At 41.9% G+C, this 12212-nt stretch overlaps 1 protein-coding gene across 4 annotated transcripts in view; it reads right to left on the minus strand.

The window, feature by feature from the left end:
* Nucleotides 1-12212, minus strand: part of cep112 (centrosomal protein 112) — a 99012-nt gene that overhangs the window by 79998 nt on the left and 6802 nt on the right. For 3 of the 4 annotated variants that reach the window (XM_020619846.1, XM_020619848.1, XM_020619845.1), the window contains exons 5-8: nt 8173-8257; nt 6393-6470; nt 3451-3498; nt 3268-3339 (exon numbers count right to left, since the gene is read on the minus strand). In XM_020619846.1, the coding sequence (XP_020475502.1) occupies nt 3268-3339; nt 3451-3498; nt 6393-6470; nt 8173-8257 (283 nt within the window). The remainder of the gene's footprint in view (nt 1-3267; nt 3340-3450; nt 3499-6392; nt 6471-8172; nt 8258-12212) is intronic. The other variant, XM_020619847.1, reaches the window with a different exon arrangement.

A 12212-nucleotide genomic window follows, 5' to 3' on the forward strand; every position in this document is an offset into this window, starting at 1 on the left:
TCTCATCCTCTCTTCAAATGCTCTTTGGAGAAAGTTTGTCAAACTAGATCAGGGACGTTTGAAACTTGTTTATAAAACCATGAGTGAAGGAAGGAGGAGGAGGAATGTCGTACACCTAAGTCTTCTGAGATGCCTTCAATCAGCCCGACTGGGTGGTACAGCTTTTTTCCCCTCTTCTCTTCTTCAGAGTTGTAGCGAGTGCTGTAAGATGCCAGCTTTTTTGACACTTTGCTCTTGAAAGGATGAGAGGGGTGGAGGGAGGGAAGAAGGGGAATGTTGTATGAGAGAGGAAATACAAGGAGAAAACGGAAACAGTTGCTGTTTCTGCTCAAAAAAAACGGTGCTGGGTCAAGGCCTTTTTCTTCAGGGGATGCGTTCACAAATCGTTTGCTAACTGTTCGGTTCCACAAAACAAGGTTGGGTTTGTGTATCTCCTTCGTCTTGCCCGAGATGTACAATGTCCTGGTATGGCTTTCATCCTCAGTAAAAACACAGATGCTCTGGGATAGTCTGCATGCAGCGTTCTGCTATCTACTGAGGAGCAGACAGATGCCATTTCCACACTCTGACAAGAAGTTAATTTACTCTAGTCTGCCCAGATAGTAAGGACGGACCAAGACTTAGGCTAAAATCGAATCTCTGACATGAAGAAAAAGTTATTCTCATAGTTTTAGAGGAGGGTAGTTCCAAATACAGAGTCAGTAAAGAGATTTGAAATTCCTAATATAGATATATTAAGTACATGAGAATCAGGGACAGAAGACAGGAATAGCTGAAATAGTAGCTTTATCATTATGGAACACTGTTGGTCCCTTGGTGTTTTTCAGCCTGTAGCAACATACTGAAAGTCAAACTACAGAAGTGGTCCCCTTTAAACTACTAAGGCTCACTAGCTTGCTCTTTTTGAGCTTTGAAAAGCGATCTGATAAGATAGGCTATGGCCTACTAAATCACAGGCTGAGAGTTCAAGCTCCATCTCAGAGGATCCACAGATTAGAAAGACTGCATCATTATGGCACTGGAAAGCAAAAAGGTTCTGTTCCCCAGTCGGGGGCTTGTGACCATTAGAGTGTGACTGCTTGATTCTAACACACATCTATCCTGCTGCGACTGCTGCCAACAGCCCCTCAGGTCAGGTACCAAGGGGGTAGTTTGAAAACAGAATGCAAACCACACACTTACACACAAAATCTAAAAGAAAGAAGTCAGTATCTGCTGTAATCACATGACCTGGGCCTATTTGCTAAGTGTGACTCATCAGTCGCCATTTAATTGAATTTCCAAATAAAGGCCCAGCCCTCATAATGCATAGCTCTGAGCAGGGATTAGTGGGACTTTGCTGCTCTGACGAGACATTTTCCACAACTCACCCATATGCAAACACACCGTGTAAGCTAAGTGACTCAAAGCAATGGCATCGTGCAGGGAAGTTTCTCAGCTGCCACTCACTGTTCCATAGCAGTCAGCATTCTTTATCAATGCAGTCGGTAGCTTAGCAGAAGGATGAGGCTGGTGTGAAGGCTGAGCTGTTCGTTAAGCCACCGCCAGCTTAATGACATGTGGCATGTATAATGCTTTACACCTGGATGAATTTTCAACTAGGTTTTGGGGATTAAAGGGAAGCGATGTCACTGTGATTTCTGAGACTGAGCCTAGACAGCCACACAATAATGGGGTTGGACAAGGTTTCCATGGCTCTACAGGAAAGATTGATGTGACTATTGAGAATAATATGGTTCAGGTGGGACTGGTGACTTGGGTCTGTGTGTGGTTACAGCTGTATCGTGTGGAATTCAGAGCTCCTGAAATCCACCTAACACTCTTTTAATTGCTAGTGGTGACTCGAGACACATGATCAACAAGGACATGTTAAATGATAAAGACTCAAAAGAAAAAGGGGCTTTTCAATAGCATGTCATAAACCACAGACCTATTATGATTCCCCTTTTACAGGGACAATATAGTCAAAAGGGAATTCCCAAAACCCTACCCTGGGAAAATAGAGAAGCATTGGGATAATGCAGCAGAGTTCAGAGGGTGTCCTGATGGTGAATGAAAAGCAACTACGATTCATGCTGAAGAGACATGAATGTATGTAGTAAATTTTAACAGCAATTCGTTCTAATAAAAAAGTAGCCTCTGTAACAAAAAAGCAAAAGATTAGCTAGAGTGGACAAACAGTACAAGTTTAAGCATCATGGGGAGTAAAAACCTCACTTCTCTACCATTTCGAAATACAAAACTATCATTAACTACGTATATAAGATGAACATTATAAACAGACAAAAGTTGAGATGGTTGTTACATATGGTCCTCTGAGATGTGATATATGTATATTCCCACCACACACAGCTGCATGGTGCCAGTCCACTTAGTCTGAGGCAGGATCAATCAGCATGAGACGCTGCTTTAATGTTTTTACATTGGTGATGCTACTCTCAACAGCATGAGATGCTGCTTTAATGTTTTTACATTGGTGATGCTACTCTCAACATCAGTCGACAGGTTCACTGCCTGACTGGGTGGATTCACATGTGCATATCCACACATGTGAATCTGTTACATCCGTCATAATCTTTGTTATAACAATATGCAAGACCATTCTTGTGCATCATGTGTCTTCCTTTCCCTTTCTTTCTGCTCTTTTCCCCTCCAGGCTCTGCCCTCTCCCAGTGAAGCCGACCTCACTGACTGGAGCACATTTCCCTAGCAGTCATGAAAAGCCACAGCTATTACAGCCAAGTCATGCTCAGTTTTATATTTAACAGTGCGAGTAAAGGCGAATGGTGGGGGGGATAAGTGGTGTTTCGGGAGAGGCAGGAGGTGCACGGGGGACTTCAAAGCATGTTTTCAGAATGGGATTTTCAGCTTAAATCCACATAAGGAAAAAACTGTCATCACTGGGAGCCAGCATTATTTTTGTCTTCTAAGAGGAACGCTTTCCTCGGCCATTTCAACAATACACACTATGCACAAGAATGTATGTACATGGCTGTGGGGGCGTCTAATGCCATAAAGTAGTGAAGGCAGCTTCATCCCCTATGTGTTCAACACTTGCTACTGTACAAATACTGAGTGTACTGAATGGTGAGTAGCGGGGATTTTAGGATTACTGGAACGACTACAAAGGGCAGTCTCTCATCGTGTACTGCCTTTGGATATGCAAAAAGATGGCATCAGACTTAACAAAGAAATCTGATATTTATCACAGAAAGAAGCTTTTACGTACTGTTGTGATTTGCTAAGAGCTTTCACTGGGGTGCATACCTCCTTGCTCTGTAGTTGAGGGCCCTGATCATCAGCCAAGGTGCTGTCCCTCCCAAAGCTCGACTTGAAAATCTACAGAGCAACAAGTGGAAAGAGATTAGTTGAAAGGGTCACCGTAAAGTTCGACAACATTTTTGTCTATGTAACAATATATAAGCCACAGTGGACCCCCTGACAACTTACCGGGGACAAGGGAATAGGCTTTTCTCGCAAATACCTGGGATTTTCAATCTGAAACAGCAAAGAGAAAACTTTAGTCCTCTCTTCCTCTTCTAATAAAGCCTTGCTACTACTAGAATCAAACCTCCACCCTCAGTCTGTCATAAACAATGCGGTGAGCACATCAAAAGCCTGGTTCTGTGGCTTGAGTCTCTTCCATCAATTCTTGTCTGTTTAGAAAGAAAGAATGCGTCAGGCTACTTCAAGGCATTGTGTGTGCGGCTGGATCGGTTTCCGCTCTTAGGTCCTCTTTGCTGTCCTGACACGGTTGTTTTGTTAATACTCAGGACCACTAATCTGTAAGCTATATCCAGATCATTTACTTCCATACTGAGAAAAAAGTGCACAACTACTCACACAATATGTTATTTGATTACATTAAGAAACAAAGTAAAACATACATGCAAGCCCCTAAACCACCTGAAAGTAAAAGGGTCACAGTCCAAGTGAATCTGCAGCATTACATGAATGCAGCTCACTAACTGTGACACAAACTGCAAAAAAATCTGCTGACGATCTGCTATTTTTCTTCCGCTATTTGACATTTGTTTACGATCACATTACTTTCTTGTGAACTCACACTATCATACAGTGTTTCTTTCTCTCTCATGCACTGGGGCTGTCTGTGTGGGCTGCCAACTAGCAAGAAGATCATGGCCTTTCAAAGAAAAATAGCTGACTTTGGAGACGGCAGCAATGACGCCAGTAAACTGTTGTTAATCTCTTCAACATGGTGACAAAGAAGAGCAAGGGGGAAGAGAGAGGAGGGTGTAGAGCACAGAACTCGGTGGCAAAAAAAAAGAAGAATTTAAGGTTGTGAGGTGGTACAACACACATTTGGCTAAACCAGAATGAATGGGAACCTTGGAACTAACATTGTTGGATCTACCTTATGAGGATAATGTCAGTGCGTTGTTTCGGCGTGAGCTAGTGGCAGGTGAAATAGATGAAAGTAGCTCTGCCTCCTGACTCGGTCTGTGTGATGCAGGTAAAATCAAGTCAGACATTTTGTTAGCTGACAAACTGTAAGCCCTCAATAAAATAAGACACCCTGCTAGACTACTATCAGACTTTGTGTTCAGCATACACACACAGAAAGACACATGCACAATAACAGACCTCTCAATACAGTCAGAGCAGCATCAGTGGTGAGTGCCATGATGTGATGAATTGCTAGTTAAATTTGGCACTGGCTAAGAAAAAATAAATCCACATTTATCAAATGATGAATCAATCAGTATCCTTCTAAGCTTGTGTCCAGGCTGAAAACTAGAATGGGATTTCTTTTTATACCCGAAGACAGCCAGTCATCAAATTTGATTGAGCACAGCCCACAGGGCAAGGAGACATGTAGACTAAATGCTGTGGTGTAATGTTGGCACAGTGTGATACTAAATTTGGACTTGCTGCACACGTGTATGCCTGTGCCCATTTGTGTGTGTGTTCATTTGCTCTTCTCTGCATGTCCACTCACATGCTCCTGTGAGCACATGTTTGTCCGGCCTCACAGCTGGCACAGCGTCCTGTGTGATTGGAACCTGACGTGGATGGATGGACGGATGCAAAAGAGAAATGACATTCCAAATCACAAGGCCTGGATTTCTAGCCAAACAAACATACGGTGATTGATGCCTCTCATTTCGGACTAGTGTTGAGCAAGCCGTCAGCACGTCCATCTAACCACAGACAATGGAAGGCTAAGTGGTAGTGACTACCATTTAATTTCCTATAGTATGAACAAAAAGCTTTTTTAAGCAATTTTCTCTTGTTTGGATATCTTTTCTTACTTTACAGGCAGGTCCAGGTATGCAATTAGTGATCAAACTCTGACAAGTTACTGCTACACAACCCACAGATTGAAAGATGAAACAGATGGTGGTCCAGCTCACTCAGGGTTTGTGCATCTTAAAGGGACTTTTTTCTACCTGAGCCTGAAGCAATATGCCATCTACTGTCCCGTATGGCCACTGTACTGACTACAGACTTTATAACAGAGGTGAAACGAACAAACAAACACGAACTGTTTCAGAACATCTGAAGCAAAATTAAAGATGTGCTAGATAGAGGGATAATCGGTTGTGCTGAAATTTCATAGGAGCTGGCCGCTTTGAAGCAGTGCATCTATAAAACTTTTGTAAACTTGAAGGGGTTTTTGTGTGTGTGTGTGTGTAAGGGAACATCTGTTGATTTGAAAGATGCAGGCTTGGGGGAGCACTGCCAAGCAATACATCTTATCAGCATCTCAACACAGAGGAGTGGAGCAGTGCATGGCTTCTCGTCTGCTGATAGATACCTCAGATTACCCTAGTACTGAAAGAGAGAGGGAGAGCAATGCGGTGAGCATCAGCAAAAGCAGGATGAACAGAGAGAGGGTGAAAAATAACATGGCAGAAGAGAGAGAGAACAGCTAGAGAAGAGAGGAAAAACAGAGAGGGGCAGCAAACATCGATGTGTACATAATGTGGGAGAAATGACAGAGGCAACAAGCAAATGGAAAAAGAAAAACAGAGGCTCAGGGTTATACAGGTGAAGAGATGGGGAATAAAAGACATGAGGGTTGAGTGCTTATCCAGTCTTGGCCCGGTGCACTCCAGACAGTGAAGATAAGAAAGGTGCACTCATCTTCAAATGCTCAGTTTACACAACCCATTCCTCATCTGACCCTCACATCCTGCAACAGCACCGAGCTGCCTAACGGAAGTGGTTTCAAGCAGACATAGGTGAAAGGGATTTGTTTTACCCTTTTCTCAGCAGTGTGAACAACACAGCTAATGCAGCTTCTTTGCACAGTTGCTATAGTTTTGCTCGTGAGCTCAGATATTCATAAATGCTGTCACTATTTGGTGAACTGCATTAGTTGACAGCTGCTTGTAACCAAGAAGCTCAAGGCACGCCTCTGGACGCACCCCGAGGTTCCAGCTGTTGAGACGAGCCTCCAGGTCACTGTCATCGGGAAACAAATCAGCCTTCGGCCCCTCATACACCTGAGGAGGGAAAAGGGAGTGAAAGAATGTGTAAACAAGTAGAAACACAATGAACGTTGGGGCGGGGTGTGGTGATATAAATTGGAGGAGGGAATTTAAATGATTTCTGACAGTGTTTTAACTGGCAGGTTGGCCTGAGGAAGAGAACAGCAAAAAGTGATGGAGGTTATCATTTTGACACAAAATAATTCTCCTCTTGGCAACAACAAAAGGGTTCTTTCAAAGCTTACAGATGTAGTGTACAGATATACACCCACATGGTCTCCTCCCACACTAACAGTGTTTTACTCCCTTGTTATCTGCAGCTCTCCACCCTTTTCTCACTCACTCTCCTCCCTTTCACATACAGTACTCCAGATGTTTGGCAGTTCCACATCATTTCTGTCACGCAGTGAATTCCACAAAAAGGGCATATACAGCAACGCTGCCTGTCATTCTTCTTTTCCACAGGCTTTTGTTACAGGGGGCCTCCGGATTTGTTTTATACAGTATAATTCGGACGCTTCCAGGGGTTCTGTTGATACAAGATCAGTTTACTCAAGTTTAGGTTGGGCAGCAAGTTTGAAATAGAGGAAATATCCAATAGAGTTGAGAGAATGTTAGACAAAGGAGCGATGTTGTTGAATCTGATTAGGATCTGATGGAGTGTGGACCTTAGCGGAACTGCGCTGACACAGAGCCACTGCTGAATGGAATAGCTCTGAATTAAATGCTCCTTCAGATTAAAAGGCATTAAGGTCCCGGAGCCCAACTCTCGAACAGTTTCATTTCAATATCTAGGAATGTTGAGTATGCGGGTCACTGGCTGTTCAAAGCATCGTGCCACTGTCGCAACAGGAATTCAATGTATTGTGCTCAACGCTGATAAGTATGAATGGCCTCAAATAGTTTTGGCCACAGAAGTACAGTATAAGCAGTTGTGCAAATGAACAGTACAGTGGCTCATACCATGAAAATAAACATTCAGTGGCCACTGCATCTTGTTATGTTCTGGTTTGGTGACGTCAGAAATCTGTCAGTATAATTACATTATATGTTTATTAATGAGATTATAGTTAAAAGTGGTGTTGTACCGGACTACATTATATTGAAAGGCGTTTTTAATTTTTGGCCTTCCTATTTACTGTACATACATGAAGTGGGCAGAAGGCAAAAAACCCCACCACTCAACACTTATTATAGTACTGCTGTATTAGACTTCATTAATTTTAGCTAGTTGTACGTAATAAACTGAAAACCTTTGTAGTGATGATTATTATACCAAACATATCCGAGACCATGTTTTGAGGGGCTTTAAGCATCTCAAACTAAAAGTGAAAATGGAAAACTTTGATTGTTATCATGGACAATGTCTGTTGACACCGTTTTAGAAAGATGTTAATTCAACTTTTGAAAGGCTGTGGTTTGTGATGCTGATGAACTGCATTGTGTTTTGTCAAGCCAACAACATACAAGTTCAGGGAATTTCCATCAACTTCCTGGTGAGATTACCTTAGGAATTTTCAAACTGGATCACATTAAAAAAGAAAACACTTTGGCTGCTATTTGCATTGGCTGCAGATTGGTTGATAATATTTCAAAGTGTCATCACAGCTGTCATGAAAAAAACATGTGTCCAATAAAATTTGATGAATCTTAAGAAGACTATGCCAGGGAAGTTCAGAGGTGAAGTTAACAGTCTGAAGCATAGCCATGAACTAACCTTTCTGGCATCACGTATGGGTGACTGTTTGAGTGGACTGGCGGCTGTGGGTCGTAATGGGGTCTTCCCCTCATACGGCCTTCTCCTGGAAGAGAACGAGTGAGAGACAGAAACAGAAAGGAAAGTGTGGGAGGTTAAACTGCAGTATGTGTGGAGCCTGCTCATGTCCCTCTGTTTGCAAATGAATGTGCTTGCGTAGGCAGCCTGCCTCACTATTTAGAAAGATCAACATCTGGCATTGGTTGCATGGTTTATGGTCTGCATTTCATCCCATCTGAACAATAAATGTCTCTGCTATACATGAGTCCATTTCCATGCACAGCCCACAGGGCACCAGACTATGGCTTTTTACAATCTTTATATAACCACACACCTCAATCATTGTCCCTCATCATGTCCATTATGGTTTAAACAAGCTGTTTTACATGGGAACTGCTTATATTCATTTGTACACAAGTCTCTCATTCTCGCTTTGCTTTTTCTCACGCACACAAACACAAAAAGGCATAACTGAGCTCACTGCCTTACTAAGCACAGGCACACAAGACACTAATGGCCCTCTAATGCTAAATGAATAAAGACGTGAGAGAAGACATGAAAATGTGGGACAACAATGAAGAAAATAATTGCTGTCATCTAATAAAGACATCATCTTATGCTCTAGAAGGCACTGTTTCACACTTTCAGTTTGGAGCCTATGGGCCTTTTCTTCCCATGAAATTTTTTTTTATAGCATTCCTGTTTTGGAGAATTTTGAAACTTATTCGTCACAGGGAGTGTTATCTCATGGAAGAAAGCACTTTTGCTGTGAGGTTTTTGGAAAGACTGCTGAAAATAGAAAAGGATAGATCTGTGTAAGCACAGTGACCTTTATAATTTGGATCTTTTTAACTTAGGAAGCACACACAAACGCGCAACACCAACGCAATATTAATATATCGTGCAAACTGTGTTGACTGAGTAAATACTATTACAATTTATGTAGATGTTCTGCCTTGGTACTATTTGACAGTAATTATTAACAAATACAAGTCTGGCTCAATTATTGCTGTAGTCCTGAAATGTCTTTTTTATTTACAAAGATAGAAAATTGTAAGGATCGTTGTCTGAAACAGCTCTAGGCACTGTTTAAGACTGCTTTATTTAACTCTCAGTTGCATAATATTTGTCTTTTCTATAAAAGACTAATATCAGTGGAGCAGTGTGGGTTTATAAGCCGCTATGGAAATGGCATTCAGACTGTATGTTTGTATTTTGTCCATTTCTTTGGCTCTATAAATTATAGGTCTGCTGAGGGACTTTAATGTTCTTCGTCCTGATTTTTTTTATTGTGTTTGTATTGACTGCTGTGTGTGTGAGATGACCAAATGGTTGAGTTGTTGTACATCTGCATTTTATTCTCAAGGTTCTCTTGTAAAATTGATCCTGATCTCAATTAAACATCCTGATTTAAAGAAACATACCTGAACACAACTGTCTCTATCATGTAACAAAGTATTTAATTCATATATCTAAGTGCTTTTGGTAAAGCAACACCGGACATTTAGGGGACATAAAATATTATACCATAGGTCAGATTCTAGATAGAATCTCTTCATAAGCCCCAGAGTTTTAGATGCTTTAGTTTTAGTGAGAGCCAGATTTTTATTGAACAAGGTTTCTTGGCTGGTTTTTTCATGTTTAATTCATTTCAGGATTTGCAGTGGCCTGAAGAAATACAATATCTAGTGTTAAAACCACACCGAGTTCTGGAACCCTGTATAATAACATGTGATAACCACATTGTGCTTCTGTACATGTACAGCTGATGGCATGGGGCGGTGTATTGACCATCTGCATTACCAGGAGGTCTCTCAGTGATATGCCCTATACTGTAAATGTCAATAATGTTATAAATGCATGACTTGACCTGAGCAACATCAACGTGCTGATGCAATTGTTTTCACATCAATAACAATGGCAGCACAGCAAAATCTTGGTCTATAAACAGTACCTTTGGGGAACAGAAATCCATACACAATAAAAAATAAAAAGAAAACTATCACAGGCCAACACTGACTGCAAGAAGACTGCTAGGGATCTAATACTGGTTCATTCATTAATAATGATCAAAAATCTCAAGTACAACCCTACAGACTTCAGCTTTCCTCCTATTTCACATACTGAGTTGACTGTGCATGTGCACACACACCTACATGCACAATCACAAACACACACACAGCTATGAAACTTGGACAGGGGGCCCAAGCTTTGCAATCTTAGGCCTCTAAGTCAACAGGTGGATGAGGATAATTGAATCAGATGTGTCTGGAGTCTGAGGCCCCAAGATCAAAGCAGTGGCAAGTCAGGCCAGAGCCACACACACACACACACACACACACACACACACACACACACACACACACACACACACACACACACACACACACACGAAAAAATGAGAACACCACATAGAGCCTCAGAAGCTGTAGCTTGGCTGATTAAAGCAGCCTGACATCCATACCCCACCCTGACCTCCAGTGCCAGTCGGCCCAGGTCTTAGCCTCAGGCACCTCCAGGAAAGCAGTCTGACATTGGGACACAAACATCCCTCTGCCCCTGCACACCCTCCACCATAACCCAAAAGCACCTCGAGACAGGATCAGTGGAAGCACTGGGGCCTGTGAGTCAGATGTGAGGTGTCTACACCAACATCAGTGGCTAACTCAAGCAACTTCACATACAGTGTTACTGTCGCACTTGCCCAGAAAATAGAAGCAGGAGGGGAGAAAAGGGGGAGGGTTAAAGGTTTACATATGTGGGTGAAAAGCACACAGATGGAAGACAGAAGCCAGGGAGAGACAAGAGGAAAATGTGGAGAGAAAAATCAGAGAAAGGGGCCTAAAAGATATACTACAGAAGACAGATAGTAGAGACTGATACAAGGAGATTAAGAAAAAACCAGACACTCTTCAGCTAAGAGCAGTGAACCTGACCCCAGCACTGGTGTCAAAACCAACCCCCACAAACTATTTTCTCTGTCATGTCTTTTTTGTAATTGCTTTCCCTTGAACTTAAAGTGACATATGATAAGATGGATAAGACATGTAGCCTAATCACTAAAGCTGTTTTGTATGATCTCTTGACCCTCACTGACTGCCTATGCTTTCCCACAGTATTTCTCTGCATGAATAAGTGCTATAGACACGGCAGTGGCTCCACCTTGTGGCTAGATTAGGAACAACACAGCAATAGTTAAATGTGCTCAGGGCAGTTTGGATTAATGAGGGCTGGATGGCATGTTAAATAAGGCATGCAAACATATTACAGCACATCTACTTCTGTGTGAGACAGAAATGACTCCTCAAAATGTCAAAAATCATCCCAAATTCACCTTTAAATGCTGATACTTGAATTGGACCAAACGATTTCTTAAGCTAAACAGGGTCCTGTCCATCACCTGACTAATGGCGAGTGAGACAGAGATCAAACGTTGCCACATCACAGGGAGGAAGTCAAATGAGTTTCCTCCATTTAATCTTATCTACATGAGAGAGACACATAAAAGGCCTCTTGGCTAGGCTAATTTTCTCCATCAAGATGTTAGCCTGTGATACGAGTGTCATTCATGGTCTTATCCCAATCAGACACTGTGGTACTTAGCAATCTGCTCGTAATTGGGGGAGGCACACTGTGCTGAATCACTTGTAATAAGCTATAGCAACTACTGTGCAAAGAAATTCAGCTTGTGGTCATACAAACAGGTCAATACTGATGTAAAAATACCCCAAACTTTCATTACCCTTCATTTAAGATAACAGGATCCACTGACTGAGGAGCAAGTGATTAAATATACCTGCTGGTATTTTAAATGTAATTCATGTTATTTTTACAGACTTTTACAGAATTATTTATTTATTATTATGCATTATTTGTGAATATTTATTATTAATATCATAATAATGTTCAAAAGCCCTTTATGAATAGATTAAAATCAAGGACTGTGATGTCGCCCGGCATGGCGCTGTCGGGGCCCCACCCTGGAGCCAGGCCCGAGGTTG

The sequence above is a fragment of the Monopterus albus genome, unplaced genomic scaffold (genome assembly GCF_001952655.1).
Source record: "Monopterus albus unplaced genomic scaffold, M_albus_1.0 scaffold227.1, whole genome shotgun sequence".
NCBI lineage: Eukaryota > Metazoa > Chordata > Actinopteri > Synbranchiformes > Synbranchidae > Monopterus > Monopterus albus.